Consider the following 18,063-nt stretch of genomic DNA (forward strand, 5'->3'; position numbering starts at 1 on the left):
CATAGGCTAGCCTTATGCCTAACCCTAACCTTAAACCTAACCTTAACCTGTTACATAGGCTAGCCTTATGCCTAACCCTAACCTTAACCTGTTACATAGGCTAGCCTTATGCCTAACCCTAACCTTAAACCTAACCTTAACCTGTTACATAGGCTAGCCTTATGCCTAACCCTAACCTTAAACCTAACCTTAACCTGTTACATAGGCTAGCCTTATGCCTAACCCTAACCTTAAACCTAACCTTAACCTGTTACATAGGCTAGCCTTATGCCTAACCCTAACCTTAAACCTAACCTTAACCTGTTACATAGGCTAGCCTTATGCCTAACCCTAACCTTAAACCTAACCTTAACCTGTTACATAGGCTAGCCTTATGCCTAACCCTAACCTTAAACCTAACCTTAACCTGTTACATAGGCTAGCCTTATGCCTAACCCTAACCTTAATTTAAGACCAAAAATAAAACGTTTGTTTTCCTGAATTGATGTGAAACAGCCATCACGAAAACCCGCACCTTGGTTTGATGACCATAACTGCATGAGAAGGTTTAGTCTACCATCTACTGGTCAAAGGGTGCATGGAAGAGCTATAGGATGTTTTCTTATAAAATGAAACATCTTAATTAACAAAAACAGAAATGTGAAGATTGTGGACCATATTCCGTTGTCCCATATCGCATAGTTATAGCCTATACGCCTATACTCATTCGTCTATACGCCTATACTCATCAAACTACTGCAACATTCCCAGATAGGCTATCACACAACGTGTTACTCCCCTAGTCTTATGCCATACTAGACCAATAGCCGACTTACTATAAGCTATTGGGCTATACTGGATATATAGCTTTAACCTGAATAAGAATAGGGGAGCTGTTACATAGGCTACAATCCATTTCGATAATTTACCATGGCTATCATAATGCTACTTGGTAATAAGGTTTTTATTACGGTATAGGCATAACATCAGGACTTTCAAATGTATTTGACCTGATAGGCACTGGCATAACAACATGTCATCTATTTTTGTTTTTAAAGAATATAATAAATTAGAATAGAATATATCGTTGTTTTATAGAATATAGGCAAATGGGTTGTTTGTTATTGTACTTGACTTTGGTTTGTTGCCTTGGCCTGGCCTCCTGTTTTCATTTTCTCTTTAGTGTATTTTAAGTGTTTTTATAAGCACCAGTTGGCCGTTCCTTGTTCAATAGGCCCTACTGCTTCTGTCTCAAAGTAGCTCTTTGTTTGTGCGTAGTCTGGTCTGCTCTGCACAGAGAGAAAAAGCTCCCGTGCTCTCCTTGATTCCGACCAGCTGTTTCCCGCCTCGAGACACAGAGATCAGCTGCAAACACACACGTAGTAGTAGGCGGAGGCGCCACACGCACGCAGGGAAATCCGCATCAGCTGGAGCCACACACAGTTAGCTTAGCTAGACTTTTAGCTACAACCTCCAACAATTCTACGCAATACTTAGCTATGTGCAATCGAACATAGTACAGGAGTGTATTTTTACGGCAAGGAAATAGCCTCCAAAACACAGAGCAGGCTCAAGGGGTTACAGCTGAAGACATCTAACGTTAAGTAGCTTGGTAGCTAAAGCATGGAATACTTCATGATGCCTACGGAGAAGGCTTTACAACAATTCAAGAAATCGGAGAAGGATGTTATTGGAGGGCTTTGTAGGTGCGTATTGCATAATCACGCTTCCGATAAGATGTGTATTGTGTGTTTTGATCGCAACTGTGAGTTATCTGCTTACTAACTAGCTAGTAGCCTGCATGTAGTTAGCAATCTAGCTACAACAATATTGGCACAACATTGGTTGAAGGAAGCTATGATTTCTTGTTAGCTGTGCGCATATGAGCGCATACCCCGAGGGCGGGACGAAAGCAATCATTAAATATTTGTCCCGAAACATCGTAACGGCTAGTGGTATTAATAATGGCCGTTGGTGGTTACAGTTGTAGCGAAAAATGTAAATAAATACGTGAAATCGATACATTTTGTATCCAGCTAACACGAACCACGTGGTTACTAATCACACTGCCCGCTGCTGTGTAGCTAGCACCCGCTAGCTCGCATTCCAGATGTTGTCTACGGTGTTCCTTCCCCAACAGGTCGACAAAAATAATGCAGTTATACTTTTGTGACATAACCTAACAGTATGTGCGTTTTTACGGGCTTTGGGTCACACATGTAGGGAACCTACGAGGTGTAGCGAGTAAATATGCCTGCCGTGGCTAGCCAGCTAGCTCGTGGGTAGCGCGGCCATGCTTATGTGTCGCGTACTGAAATTGGCTAAGCTCTCGAGCTTAGTAGCATGGCGGTGGTGTGTGTTCAACATCCGCAACAGCATTTAAATAATAAACATCACACAATTTCGTCCATACTAAGTTATATTTAACTACTTTAATTTTATTTATTCATATTTTGTAGAAAGACCCCGTTTTTGTGAAGTCGACGCTGTAATAGTGTTTCAAATAGGTAGGCAAAAAGCATTGTTCTCCATGTGAAGGGGGTGGTCTTGGTGTCAAATTTCACCAGGCTACCGAACTAGCTACGTATTTTGGCGAAGGATTTGCACATATTACTAGTTCGCTAGCTACTAAGTGTATACATTCGGTTTCGTTGGTCGGCCGACAACAAGCTTGTTAGCTACCATATATACGTGCTAGCTACAATATTTCGTTGTACTAAGTCTGCTCACTCAACCAATGTATGTGAGAAGCGCTCGATCAACCAGGGGTTTATAGCTAAACACGCTTCTAGAATCTTTTGAAGCAGAAACAGAGTTTATGAATGAAGGCAGCGTTCAAATCTAGATTTATTTATTTTATTTGTAATTATTTATTTTTAACATTTTTTACTAGGCAAGTCAGTTAAGAACAAATTCTTATTTTCAATGACGGCCTAGGAACAGTGGGTTAACTGCCTGTTCAGGGGCAGAACGACAGATTTGTACCTTGTCAGCTCGGGGAATTGAACTTGCAACCTTTCGGTTACTAGTCCAACGCTCTAACAGTAGGCTAGTCTGTACTAGTCTATAGGCTCACATCGTCAATGGTTTGTTTGCATTCCATCTCAAAAGTATTAGGTTTTTGGTTGTCCATTTAACTTTTTATTGGCATTGATTTAGGCATATCTAATTTGTTTTGCTTACTGTACTCTATTCAGTTGACTAAACAAATAGCTATTGTGTGCGTAGATAATCGGTCTGCCAACAGGCCTACATTTCCCCCTCTTAAGATGTTGTGTGACAGTTAACTGTCTGTCGCGTTGTGAATGATTGTAAGCCTAGCTGTCAGACACGTTTCCCGAGATCTGGTTAGTCTACTTCTTTGTGAACCTTGTAGAGCATGGTTTCCCAATCTCTGTCCTGGGCCCTGTTTAGTTTTTTACCCTAGCAGTACACAGCTGATCCCAATAATCAAAGCTTGAGGAGTTGGTTATTTGAATCAGCTGTGTAGTGCTAAGGGGAAAACCAAAATGTGCAAGGGGTGGGCAGGACCAAGTTTGGGGAAATCCTGTTGTAGAGCGTTCACTGATGTACACTGATGTTATCTCTGGAGGTTATATGGTTTACATATTATCTGGCTGAGTAAACAGAACAGGGTAGGTTAGCAACCATTAAATGGGTTGAAGGGGAGTGAGTTCAGGGAAACTCCACGACCTGACCTTATAGCCCTAGTCACTAACCCAAGTGAAATAGGTGGGGGGTGTGGTTGCAGGGGGGTGGGAAGGAATAGCGCCGTACTACCTGCATGTGCACTGTTTTCCACCAAGCTACATCGGCATGATAGGAATTTCTAACCATGTCATTTCTAATTAGACACGAGGTGAAAAGCAGACTAAACTACAATAAATCTGAATAAAATGTAACTTTTGTCTCCATTTCCCTCTGTCCTTCTCGCCATCTCTCCTTCTATCCCATCATCTCTCCCTTCAGTCTGGCCAACATCCCGCTCAGCCCGGAGACTGCTCAGGACCAGGAGAGGCGTATCCGCCGGGAGATCGCCAATAGTAACGAGCGGCGCCGCATGCAGAGCATCAACGCAGGGTTCCAGTCGCTGAAAACACTCCTGCCACACACAGACGGCGAGAAACTCAGCAAGGTAGGAGAGCGGGACCATAATCTAACTGTGTTTGTATCCATACTAGAGGTTGGCCGATTTCAAGTTTTCATAACAATCGATAATCCGCGTTTTTGGACACCGATTACTAGTTTATCTAGCTTGTCCTGCGTTGCATATAATCGATTCGGTGCCTGTTAATTTATCATCGAATCACAGCCTACTTCGCTGAATGGGTGATGATATAACAAGCTCATTCGTGAAAAAAGCACTGTCGTTGCACCAATGTACCTAAACATAAACATCAATGCCTTTCTTAAAATCAATACACAAGTATATATTTTTAAACCTGCATATTTAGGTAATATTGCCTGCTAACATGAATTTCATTTAACTAGGGAAATTGTGTCACTTCTCTTGCGTTCTATGCAAGCAGAGTCAGGGTATATGCAGCAGTTTGGGCCGCCTGGCTCATTGCGAACTGTGTGAAGACCATTTCTTACTAACAAAGACCGTAATTAATTTGCCAGAATTGTACATAATTATGACATAACATTGAAGGTTGTACAATGTAACAGCAATATTTAGACTTTGGGATGCCACCCATTCGATAAAATACGGAACGGTTCCGTATTTCACTGAAAGAATAATGAAATGATTTTTCCGGATTTGACCATATTATTGACCCAAGGCTCGTATTTCTGTGTGTTTATTATATTATAATTAAGTCTATGATTTGATAGAGCAGTCTGACTGAGCGGTGGTAGGCAGAAGCATTCATTCATTCAAACAGCACTTTCCTGCATTTGCCAGCAGCTATTCGCTGTGCGTCAAGCACTGCGCTGTTTATGACTTCAAGCCTATTAACTCCCAAGATGAGGCTGGTGTAACCGAAGTGGAATGGCTAGCTAGTTAGCACACGCTAACTAGAGGGACGGAAGCTATACTGTTACACTGGCAATACTAAAGTGGCTATAAGAACATCCAATAGTCAAAGGTATATGAAATACAAATGGTATAGAGGGAAATAGTCCTATAATTCCTATAATAACTACAACCTAAGACTTCTTACTTGGGAATATTGAAGACTCATGTTAAAAGGAACCACCAGCTTTCATATGTTCTGAGCAAGGAACTGAAACGTTAGCTTTCTTACATAGCACATATTGCACTTTTACTTTCTTCTCCAACACTTTGTTTTTGCATTATTTACACCAAATTGAACATGTTTCATTATTTATTTGAGACTGAATTGATTTTATTGATGTATTATATTAAGTTAAAATAAGTGTTCATTCAGTATTGTTGTAATTGTCATTATCTCAGTATCAGCTTTTTTTGGTCCTCCAATAATCTGTATCGGCGTTGAAAAATCATAATTGGTCGACCTCTAGTCCATACCACCCATGGAGGATTCAAGGAAACTGTTTCTGAGAGTATTGAATCTGACCTAACTTTCTGATATTATTCCTGTCTATTCAGGCTGCCATCCTACAGCAGACGTCAGACTACATCTTTGCTCTGGAGCAAGAGAAGACCCAGCTACTGCAGCAGAACAACCAGCTCAAACGCTTCATACAGGTAGACATTCATATTACCTTCATATAGCCAAGTCTAGCCATAGAAATGAATAAACATATTGTAGCTTGTGACTTTTTTAATATGTACAAAAGTACATGCACGTGTAAAGTGATCCATTACATTTGTGTGTACAGTATACATCCGCAAACTATTAACTGTTCATGGCATGGCCATAACTAGTCGAAATGCTCCCTCTCACCCGGTCTCCTCTCCTCCTGCAGGAGTTCAGTGGTTCCTCCCCAAAGAGGAGGCGTGGGGCGGAGGAGAAGGATGAAGGGATCGGCTCCCCAGACATTCTGGAGGAGGAGAAAGCCGAGGAGCTGAGGAGAGAGATGTTGGAGCTCAGACAACAGTTGGACAAGGAGCGCTCTGCGAGGATGATACTGGAGGAACAGGTGAGAGAGAAGGGTGGTGGGCGGGGAGATGTGGGAGAGACTGCTCATCCTGCTGTCCCTAGCCAGAGGGGGGAGTTAGAAGAAGGGATGGAGAGAAGGTTGAACTAAGAGGTGGTGAGACTGAGGAGAGGTGAACCAGTGATGGAGAAGAAGGATCTTATGAGGCACTGAGAATGAAAAGAGGGAAGGTAGAGTGAAGAGGAACATAGACATAAAGACTGATCACCCTTCTCCCCCGTGTCTTTGTCCATCCAGGTGCGTTCTCTGGACATGGTGCTGCACCCAGAGAGGCTGAAGGTGATCACCCAGCAGGTCCAGGAGGAGCAGGCTCACATCCAGACCCAGACCTTACTGAGGCTACAGCAGCTCCATGCAGAGACCAGCGCAGAGAGGGACAGACACGCAGCACATAGCCCACAGGTACAGAGTCACACGGGTTACAGGTGGAGGACAGAGGCGGGTCACAGGTACAGAGACACAGACGGAGAGAGAGACACACAATCCACAGATGGGGAAACGCAAACCGTTTTTGAATTTAAGGAATGTGAATGTTTTATTTCCCTTCCTCTCCTTGTACCCTCTTACTCCTAATTTTTCACCTTTTCTCTCTTCTCATTTCTCAAACTCTTCTTATTCTCACCATCTCTTCTCCTCCTTTAGGTGCGGTCCCCAGCCCCCACTCACCACCCCACGGTCATCGTCCCCGCCCCCACGCTGACCCCGCACCACGTCACCGTGGTTACCATGAGCCCCGCCTCCAACACCAGCACAGTGTCAACGTCCCGGCAGAACCTGGATACCATCGTACAGGTGAGGGAGAGTGTGTCCTTGTGCTCTGTAGGGTTTCTATAGTGAAGTTCAGTATGTGTCCTTGTGCTCTCTATGATGTCTGTAGTGCTATAGTACTGTGTGTGTTTGAGATAGACAGAGAGCGTATGTTTGAGTGTGAGGTGTATAGATAACCCCATTACATATAGCGTCACTGAACCATGACCTCTAACCTTAGAATTCTCTATGACCTCTGCCTTCCAGGCCATCCAGCACATCGAACGTGCCCAGGAGAGGAGGGGCAGTGCTGAGGAGGAGAGGAGACGAGCAGTCATCGTCAGCCCTGCCCACGTCTCCATGGATACCACCGGCTCTGATACGGCCTCCGACAGTGAGGGAGAGGAGGACTGCTCCATGAACTAACACAGAGATACACATACCGTGTTCTCTATACAGTTTCAGACAGCATGAGCCAAGGCTGCTCAATTAACTGTTAGCTACCACACACACACCTATACATATATATACACACACACATCAATACATACTGTATATACACACAACGTGTTCTCTCCAGACAGTTTGAAATCAAGGGAGAGGACTGCTTGATGAACTGTTCGCTGCCACACACACACCAATACAAACACAATCAGACAGCATCTGATTGGTAGAGCGAAACAATGACATTTGTTCTACTAAAATCCAAATTCAATCATAAACCAGTGACCAACAAATGGAACACACACACGTTAGCGATTCCCACCCACTGTAGAAGACGATCACAAAGATTCCCTCCAGACGCCTGACTACTTTTTGATATAAATGTTTGTTTTTTTGAACCTGTCTTTGGCATTATAATGACTATGGAGTCAGCCAGTAGGTATGATAAGCTCTGGTCAGATCGTGTGCTTTTAAATCACAGATGAAGAAGTTAGCTCAATATGGCAGTCTATCGTAAAGGGCTTTCCAGACACAGCTGCAGCGGGATTCTTTTCAGGCGGAGCGATCGGCGTTGCTCGTGAAGGCTGCTCAGCCGAGGCGGAGAAAATGGGTATCTGCTCTAATTTGGCAACCTTGCTCCGCCCGATCGCTTCCTGTCTGGAAAGTCTTTAAGACAATAGACAGCGATAGTTTGTCTCTGGCAGAATACAACACAGCTGGTACTTAGCTGGATCCCATCAATCACATGATTGAATGAAAGTTACAGAATAAGCTGTGTCACTAGCTCTATTAGGGTTCCATAGAAGCAAGCAGTGGACCATCTCTTCACCTTTCAAAGTTGTTTTCCATCTTTTCTATCAAAAGTTTTCCTAAGTGTCGGGTTTACCAAGAAGAGGATAGTTTCCAATTAGGTCTCTTGTTGATTTTTGTTTATTTCAGTGACTATGCACTAAATGTTTTTAGGTATTTATGCAATTCCAAGCTCCAGTAAATTAGTTTTATAGGTGGGGTAGTGTTGAATATTAGGCCAAAGTGTTTTTAAAAACATCACCCCTTCACCCAATATGAATCTATGCACCTCCCAACAAGAGAACATAACATGCATACAGTATAGACAGACGGGTTGGTTGTCTAGCAACAAAACCAATGCATGTGCAACTATGGGGCAAAACAGACTAAAATTGGCTAAAATTGTTGACATGTAAATTATATTTTGTCTCAATGTTTATTGAAAACACAAATACACTTCTCTCAAATACATTCTTACAGTTGTTGGTTAGCTAGCTAGCTAGCTAGTGAATTTGAGCCATAGTCAAAACACCTCAAAACAAGACATGTTATCAGTAACAAGCTGAAACGAGCCACCTACGATTCCCCACAAGGCAGCTTCCAGGCATTGTTGCATGCTATCTGACCGCTCAGAATCATAATACCACACGGCCTCATCGATGCGTGTGCATAATGTTTGTGAAATGCTCAGCCAACCCGTCTTTGTCAACGTGTACAGTCATAACACACATGTAACTACATGCATTGAAGACTAGTGTTTTTCTCTGATGGTGCTAACAGGGATCGTATGCCCTCTGAGACCCCCAACTTTTACCATTCGATTTTGAAACCCCCCCGTTGGCATATCCTAAGCCAACGGGTAGCGCTCAACTCCTACACAAGCACTGAACTAGACATTTGCCCCAGTCCCTTTCCCCTCGTACCCCTCCATGTTGTCAGTTTGTTTTGGGAACGGGACTGGAATCCCTGTTATTTCTCTGGAAGCCTGGAGTCTCACCCACTTCCTATGATATGTTGATATGATGCTACGGGTCAGGAGTTTTTCCTGAACCATGTTTAAGGCTACAACTAGGGCCATGAGTTTTCCTGTATAGATCTCGTGATCAGGGAGAACAGGAGTTTCTAGGAATGCTGAATCTGAAATGATGCTGTAAAAACATTCCATTTATTTAGTTTTTTCTTGTTTCATCCCTCCATGCTCTATTGCCAATTGATGCTGTGTTCGTTTTTTGTCTTAAATGTTATATTTTTCTGGGATTTCCTTAGTCATCGTCTACGTATGAAACGGCACCCTATTCGCTACATGAGGCACTGGCCAAAAGTAGTGCACTATTTAGCATATAGGGTTCCATTGTCGACGTAGCCACGGTCTACAGGAAGCTCTTCCTGTGTGAGAACTTGGCTCCAGTGGGACATTTGGGGTGACGAAGCTAATTCATTTTGTGATTCAACTTCATAACTGGTTACAATATTATGTCCATTTAGCCTAGTCCCAGATCTGTTTGTGCTCTTGCCTAACTCTGTTGTCATTGTCAAGCCAAAACGCATGACAATTCCATTAGGAGTTGGCAAGAGAGCAGAAACATCTTATTGTCTGTTGTAGGGGGAACTTCAAATCTGGTTAGAATAGTAGCTATACTTACTGACTACTGCGTTATGTCCCAAATGGCACCCTAAATAGTGAACTACTGTTTACCAGGGCCCTGGTATAAAGAGTGCACAAGGTAGGGAATAGGGTTCCATTTGGGACACCGCCAGTATCTTCATTGCCCTCATCAGATATATTTATCTTTTTGGTTGTTTCTTCTGTTCAGTATTTTTTATGCTGAAGATGTGTGCATCATATTTCAGCACTGGTGTCCTGAGAGATTGTTGGTTGTTAGAGAATCTCTTAATAATCAACAATTAGAGATTATTGATATGAAGCACTTCCCGGTCTGTACTGCCTGAATCAAGGACGACGATGGCGCCGCAGATTTTTACTATGTTGATCAAGCTCTTTTTGCTGTGACTTAAAACCGAACAGCTGTGTTTCTCTCCTTTTCTTCAAATATGTTAATTTCTCTCATCTCTCTGCCTGCTCTCTGCATCTCTCCTTTTGTCCTATTTTTTTAATTACAGACATTTGTATATTTTTTTAATTTCTTTTTTTTTGTCAGTCCAGGTCGATGAGAAGCTGTTATATTTTGTTTAAGAAAAATGAACTTGTTGGGAAAAACAGGCCTTTGTAAAGAAAAAATACAATAAAATTTGTACTTTGTTTTTTAATACATACATACATGGCTTATATTTTTATTTGACCTTTTTGAATTACAATCAATTTGTTAAGTTGCCACCCTGAACCTTTTACAATTTTGTTTAAGTATTTAAAGGCCCCAGTGCAATAAAACATTTTTTTTAAAGATATTCCTTACCTTATATACATTACCAGTCAAAAGTTGGGACACCTACTCATTCAAGGGTTTTTCCTTATTTTTTTACTATTTTCTACGTTGTGGAAGACAATGGAATCATGTAGTAACCCAAAAAATGTTAAACAAATCAAAATATATTTTAGATTCTTCAAAGTAGCCGCTGTTTGCCTTTGACAGCTATGCACACTTGGCATTCTCTCAACCAGCTTCACCTGGAAAGCTTTTCCAACAGTCTTGAAGGAGTTCCCACATATGCGGAGCACTTGTTGGCTTATTTTCCTTTACTGCAGTCCAACTCATCCCAAACCATCTCAATTGGGGTGAGGTCGGGTGATTATGGAGGCTATGTCATCTGATGCATCACTCTCCCTGGTAAATGAACCCATACCCTGCCTGGAGGTGTGTTGGGTCATTGTCCTGTTGAAAAACAAATGATAGTCCCACTAAGCACAAACCAGATGGGATGGTGTATCGCTGCATAATGCTGTGGTAGCCATGCTGGTTAAGTGTGCCTGTATTCTAAATCAGACCATGTCCCCAGGAAAGCACCATCACACCACCATGCTTCACGGTGGGAACCACATATGCGGAGATCATCCGTTCACCTACGCTGCGTCTCACAAAGACACGGTGGTTGGAACCAAAAATCTCAAATTTGGACTCACTAGACCAAAGGACAGATTTCCACCGGTCTAATGTCCACCTTTATTTAACCAGGTAGGCCAGTTGAGAACAAGTTCTCATTTATAACTGCAACCTGGCCAAGATAAAGCAAAGCAGTGTGACACAAACAACACATAGTTCCACATGGAATTAACAAACGTACAGTCAATAACACAATAGAAAAGTCTATATACAGTGTGTGCAAATGAGGTAAGATTAGGGAGGTAAGGCAATAAATAGCGCGCAGTCTCGAAGTAATTACAATTTAGCAATTAAACACTGGAGTGATCGATGTGCAGAAGATGAATGTGCAAGTAGAGATACTGGGGTGCAAAGGAGAAAACACTAAATATATGTGGATGAGGTAGTTGGATGGGCTATTTACAGGTGGCCTATGTACAGGTGTAATGATCTGTAAGCTGCTCTGACAGCCGATGCTTAAAGTTAGTGAGGGAGATACGAGTCTCCAGCTTCAGTGATTTTTGCAATTCGTTCCAGTCATTGGTGATCATTAGAAAGCAAATTACGGACTCCTCTTTCAATCTGCGTATTCCTCCAAAGCTCAGTTGTCCTGAGTCTGCACAACTCTACCAGGACCTAGGATCAAGGGAGACACTCAAATGTTTTAGTACTATATCTCTTGACACAATGATGAAAATAATCATGACCTCTAAACCTTCAATCTGCATACTGGACCCTATTCCAACTAAACTACTGAAAGAGCTGCTTCCTGTGCTTGGCCCTCCTAAGGCTCTCTATCCACCAGATGTGTACCAAACTCACTAAAAGTGGCAGTAATAAAGCCTCTCTTGAAAAATCCAAACCTTGACACAGAAAATATAAAAAACAATCGGCCTATATCGAATCTTCCATTCCTCTCAAAAGAAAAATTAAAAGCTGTTGCGCAGCAACTCACTGCCTTCCTGAAAACAAACAATGTATATGAATTGCTTCAGTCTAGTTTTAAACCCCATCATAGCACTGAGACTGCACTTGTGAAGGTGGTAAGTTACCTTTTGATGGCGTCAGACCGGGGCTCTGCATCTGTCCTCGTGCTCCTAGACCTTACTGCTGCTTTTGATACCATCGATCACCACAGTCTTTTGGAGAGATTGGAAACCCAAATTGGTCTACACGGACAAGTTCTGGCCTGGTTTAGAACTTATCTGTCGGAAAGATATCAGTTTGTCTCTGTGAATGGTTTGTCCTCTGACAAATCAACTGTCAATTTCGGTGTTCCTCAAGGTTACGTTTTAGGACCACTATTATTTTCACTATATATTTTACCTCTTGGGGATGTCATTCGAAAACATAATGTTAACTTTCACTGTTATGCGGATGACACACAGCTGTACATTTCAATGAAACATGGTGAAGCCCCAAAATTTCCCTCCCTAGAAGCCTGTGTTTCAGATATAAGGAAGTGGTTGGCTGCAAACTTTCTACTTTTAAACGGGGACAAAACAGAGATGCTTGTTCTAGGTCCCAAGAAACAAAGAGATCTTCTGTTGAATCTGACAATCTTGATGGTTGTACAGTCGTCTCAAATAAAACTGTGAAGGACCTCGGCTTTACTCTGGACCCTGATCTCTCTTTTGACGAACATATCAAGACTGTTTCAAGGATAGCTTTTTTCCATCTACGTAACATTGCAAGAATCAGAAATGTTCTGTCCAAAAATGATGCAGAAAAATGAATCCATGCTTTTGTCACTTCTAGGTTAGACTACTGCAATGCTCTACTTTCTGGCTACCCTGATAAAGCACTAAATAAACTTCAGTTAGTGCTAAATATGGCTGCTAAAATCCTGACTAGAACCCCCCAAAAATATCATATTACCCCAGTGCTAGCCTCCCTACACTGGCTTCCTGTTCAGGGCTAATTTCAAGGGTTTACTGCTAACCTACAAAGCATTACATGGGCTTGCTCCTACCTACCTTTCCGATTTGGTCCTGCCGTACATACCTACACGTACGCTACGGTCACAAGACGCAGGCCTCCTAATTGTCCCTAGAATTTCTAAGCAAACAGCTGGAGGCTGGGCTTTCTCCTATAGAGCTCAATTTTTATGGAATGGTGTGCCTACCCATGTGAGAGACGCAGACTCGGTCTCAACCTTTAAGTCTTCGTTGAAGACTCATCTCTTCAGTAGGTCCTATGATTGAGTGTAGTCTGGCCCAGGAGTGTGAACGTGAACGGAAAGGCACTGGAGCAACGAACTGCCCTTGCTGTCTCTGCCTGGCCGGTTCCCCTCTCCACTCTGATTCTCTGCCTCTAACCCTAGTCACTGGCTTACTGGTGCTCTTCCATGCCGTCCCTAGGAGGGTTGCGTCACTTGAGTTGGTTGAGTCCCTGACGTGGTCTTCCTGTCTGGGTTGGCGTCCCCCCTTGGGTTGTGCCGTGGTGGAGATCTTTGTGGGCTATACTCGGCATAGTCTCAGGATGGTAAGTTGGTGGTTGAAGATATCCCTCTAGTGGTGTGGGAGCTGTGCTTTGGCAAAGTGGGTGGGGTTATATCCTGCCTGTTTGGCCCTGTCCGGGGATATCATCAGATGGGGCCACAGTGTCTCCTGACCCCTCCTGTCTCAGCCTCCAGTATTTATGCTGCAGTAGTTTGTGTCGGGGGGCTAGGGTCAGTCTGTTATATCTGGAGTATTTCTCCTGTCTTATCCAATGTCCTGTGTGAATTTAAGTATGCTCTCTCTAATTCTCTCTTTCTTTCTTTCTTTCTTTCTTACTTTCTTTCTTTCTTTCTTTCTTTCTTTCTCTCTCTCTCTCAGAGGATCTGAGCCCTAGGACCATGCCTCAGGACTACCTGGCATGATGACTCCTTGCTGTCCCCAGTCCACCTGGCCGTGCTGCTGCTCCAGTTTCAACTGTTCTGCCTGCGGCTATGGAACTCTGACCTGTTCACCGGACGTGCTACCTGTCCCAGACCTGCTGTTTTCAACTCTCTAGAGACAGCAGGAGCGGTAGAGATACTCTCGATGATTGTCTATGAAAAGCCAACTGACATTTACTCATTTACTGTTGCACCCTCAACAACTACTGTGATTATTATTATTTGACCATGCTGGTCATTTATGAACATTTGAACATCTTGGCCATGTTCTGTTATAATCTCCACCCGGCACAGCCAGAAGAGGACTGGCCACCCCTCATAGCCTGGTTCCTCTCTAGGTTTCTTCCTAGGTTTTGGCCTTTCTATAGAGTTTTTCCTAGCCACCATGCTTCTACACCTGCATTGCTTGCTGTTTGGGGTTTTAGGCTGGGTTTCTGTACAGCACTTTGAGATATCAGCTGATATCAGCTGATGTATAAATACATTTGATTGATTGATTGATTGATTGATTGGCAGCAGAGACCTGGAAGGAAAGGCGGCCAAAGGAGGAATTGGCTTTGGGGGTGACCAGTGAAATATACCTGCTGGAGCGTGTGCTACGGGTGGGTGCTGCCATGGTGACCAGTGAGCTGAGATAAGGTGGGGCTTTACCTAGCAAAGACTTATAGATGACCTGGAGCCAGTGGGTTTGGTGACGAATATGAAGCGAGGGCCAGCCAACGAGAGCATGCAAGTCGCAGTGGTGGGTAGTATATGGGGCTTTGGTGACAAAACGGATGGCACTGTGATAGACTGCATCCAGTTTGTTGAGTATAGTGTTGGAGGCTATTTTGTAAATGACGTTGCCGAAGTCGAGGATCGGTAGAATAGACAGTTTTATGAGGGTATGTTTGGCAGCATGAGTGAAGGATGCTTTGTTGCGAAATAGGAAGCCAATTCTTGATTTAATTTTGGATTGGAGATATTTAATGTGAGTCTGGAAGGAGAGTTTACAGTCTAACCAGACACCTAGATATTTGTAGATGTCCATATATTCTTAGTCAGAACCGTCCAGAGTAGTGATGCTAGACGGGCGGGCAGGTGCGGGCAGCGATCAGTTGAAGAGCATGCATTTAGTTTTTACTTGCATTTAAGAGCAGTCGGAGGCCACGGAAGGAGAGTTGTATGGTATTGAAGCTTGTCTGGAGGTTAGTTAACACAAAGGCCCAAAGAAGGGCCAAATGTATACAGAATGGTGTCGTCTGCTTAGAAGTGGATCAGAGAATCACCAGCAGCAAAATCGACATCATTGATGTATACATAGAAGAGAGTCGGACCGAGAATTGAACCCTGTGGCACCCCCATAGAGACGGCCAGAGGTCCAGACAACAGGCCCTCTGATTTGACACACTGAACTCTGTCTGAGAAGTAATTGGTGAACCAGGCGAGGCAGTCATTTGAGAAAACAAGGCTGATGATTCTGCCGATAAGAATGTGGTGATTGACAGAGTCGAAAGCCCAGGCCAGGTCGATGAATACGGCTGCACAGTATTGTCTTTTTTTTGTTTAGTTTTTAAAATGTTACCCGGTTTTCTCCCCAATTTCGTGGTATCCAATTGTTTAGTAGCTACTATCTTGTCTCATTGCTACAACTCCCGTACGGGCTCGGGAGAGACGAAGGTTGAAAGTCATGTGTCCTCCGATACACAACCCAACCAAGCCGCACTGCTTCTTAACACAGCGCGCATCCAACCTGGAAGCCAGCGCACCAATGTGTCGGAGGAAACACTGTGCACCTGACAACCTTGGTTAGCACGCACTGCGCCCGACCCGCCACAGGAGTCGCTGGTGCGCAATGAGACAAGGATATTCCTACCGGCCAAACCCTCCCTAACCCGGGCGACGCTAGGCCAATTGTGCGTCGCCCCACGGACCTCCCGGTCGCGTCTAGTCACGACAGAGCCTGGGCGCGAACCCAGAGTCTCTGATGGCACAGCTGGTGCTGTACTGCATAATGTAATGTAAACATAATGTAAAGCAACCCTAGGTGTAAAATAGTAAATAACGGCTACTTCTCAAGAGAGTTTTTAATTGTCAAGAGGAGTTAAACAAGGGTGTCTGCTGTCACCATATCTATACGTTATGGCCATCGAAATTAAAATCAGATCCAATAACAGAGGATTAGAAATCCAAGGCTTAAAAAAAGGTGTCCATGTATGCCAATGACTCAAGTTTTATATTAAGTCCGCAAGCTAGATCCCTGCAATGTCTCATTGAAGATCCAGATAACTTTGAACTAAAACCTAATGATGATAAGTGTACAATATTACATATTGGATCTTTAAAAAATACAACTTTTACATTACCCTGCAGTTTACCTATAAAATGGGCTGAGGGTGAAGTACACATACTCCGTATTCATATCACAACATATATAAATAAGCTCTCCTGTAACGGTCGTCGTCATCTGATGAGGAAGAATCGGACCAAAGCGCAGCATGGTAAGTGTTCATGACTTTTATTAAACTGAACACTGAAAATAACAATAACAAAGTGCAACCCGAAACAGTCCTGTCAGGTGCAGAACACTAAACAGAAAACAACTACCCACAAAACATAGGTGGGAAAAAGATACCTAAGTATGGTTCCCAATCAGAGACAACGATAGTCAGCTGTCCCTGATTGAGAGCCATACCCGGCCAAAACAAAGAAATACAAAAACATAGAAAAAGGAACATAGAATGCCCACCCCAAATCACACCCTGACCAAACCAAAATAGAGACATACAAAGCTCTCTAAGATCAGGGTGTGACATCTCCACAATGAATTTCAATAGAAAACTTGTAAAAATAGACAAGATACTGCAACCATGGAGAGGTAAAAACCTGTCTATTTAACCATGTCTCAGTTTATTCACTTACTTATGGCGCTGCCTACTTCTGATGATTCGTTTTTTAAATCGTATAAGCAAAAAATATTTTGCTTTATCTGGGACACTAAACCAGACAAAATAAAGTGTGCCTATCTATATAATGAACATGAATTGGGTGGGTTGAGATGATTAAATATAAAAGCACTAAACCTCTCTCTATAAGCTTCACTCATTCAACAGTTTTATTTGAACCCTAAATGGTTCTGAAGTAGATTACTAAGAAAAGCTCATCCATTGTTTAAAAATGCTTTTTTCCTTTGTGCAGATTGCCATGTCTAATTTTTGATTATTTGAAAATGATACTTTTTTCAAAGTATCTCTCTTTTTCAAACAATCATTACAGAGAAGGCTACAATTTCAATTTCATCCCCCTGAAAAGATAGAACAAATATTACAACACATATTATGGCTGAACTCAAATGTGCTGGTTGATAAAATACCTGTATTTATGGGAAAGAAAATGGTATTTTGTTCTTAAATGATATTGCAAATTGGAATGGTAGAGTTATGTACTTCGTGGAGTTATCAGAATTGTACAGGAAGGTCTGCTCAATCCAAGAGTACAACCAATTGATTACAGCATTACCCCAAAAATGGAGGAGGCAGGTGGCAGCGGGATAAGGTAGGGAACTGGTCTGTCTGTCCAATATAAAGGATCAAAACTGGCGGAGGAATAAAAATAGCATAAATAGGAAAGTTACCAGTTTCATTTGAGGAACAGGATGTTGACGACTGTGCCATACAGATTGCAAAATAGCTGGGAAGAGATTTTTGATGTACCGATTCCATGGAACAGGGTGTATGAGTTGATATATAAAGCACAAGATTCAAGACAAGATTAAATTATTATATAGAATTCTTGCCACCAACAAAATGTTGAATATTTGGGGCATAAGTCATCGAAGCTCTGCAGATTTTGTTGTGAGGATACAGAATCAATAGACCGTTTATTTTGGTATTGCCCCTAGGTAGCCTGTTTCTGGTCTCAGGTTCAGGAATGGCTGAAAATGCATAGCATTGATCTAAAATTGACCCTAGAAATAGTACTGTTAGGAGATCTGGAGAGACCGGGTCACACACATACATGTAATAGTGCCAGACATGCACACAAACATATACAGTTGGGGAATGGAATTAATTGTATTTTTTATATATATTTTGTCTTCTTGGACTAGTGACTGTTGGA

General features: G+C 42.7%; 1 protein-coding gene across 1 annotated transcript; it reads left to right on the forward strand.

Annotated features, from left to right (window-relative positions):
- The first annotated feature begins 1,310 nt into the window (after positions 1 to 1,310).
- LOC110495098 (transcription factor AP-4) lies at positions 1,311 to 10,322 on the forward strand. Its single transcript, XM_036949224.1, has 7 exons — positions 1,311 to 1,685; positions 3,949 to 4,114; positions 5,555 to 5,653; positions 5,875 to 6,048; positions 6,304 to 6,468; positions 6,709 to 6,858; positions 7,081 to 10,322. The coding sequence occupies exons 1-7, from the start codon at positions 1,603 to 1,605 to the stop codon at positions 7,237 to 7,239; spliced, it is 996 nt and encodes a 331-aa protein (XP_036805119.1). The 5' UTR covers positions 1,311 to 1,602; the 3' UTR covers positions 7,240 to 10,322.
- The last annotated feature ends 7,741 nt before the right edge of the window (positions 10,323 to 18,063 follow it).

This window comes from Oncorhynchus mykiss, chromosome 17, assembly GCF_013265735.2.
Source record: "Oncorhynchus mykiss isolate Arlee chromosome 17, USDA_OmykA_1.1, whole genome shotgun sequence".
Lineage (NCBI taxonomy): Eukaryota > Metazoa > Chordata > Actinopteri > Salmoniformes > Salmonidae > Oncorhynchus > Oncorhynchus mykiss.

Coding starts and splice junctions, on each gene's coding strand:
- LOC110495098 (XM_036949224.1), top strand. CDS start 1,603: ATGGAATACTTCATGATGCCTACGGAGAAGGCTTTACAACAATTCAAG. Junction 5,654..5,874: donor AGCTCAAACGCTTCATACAG/GTAGACATTCAT, acceptor CTCCTCCTGCAG/GAGTTCAGTGGTTCCTCCCC. Junction 6,049..6,303: donor GGATGATACTGGAGGAACAG/GTGAGAGAGAAG, acceptor TTGTCCATCCAG/GTGCGTTCTCTGGACATGGT.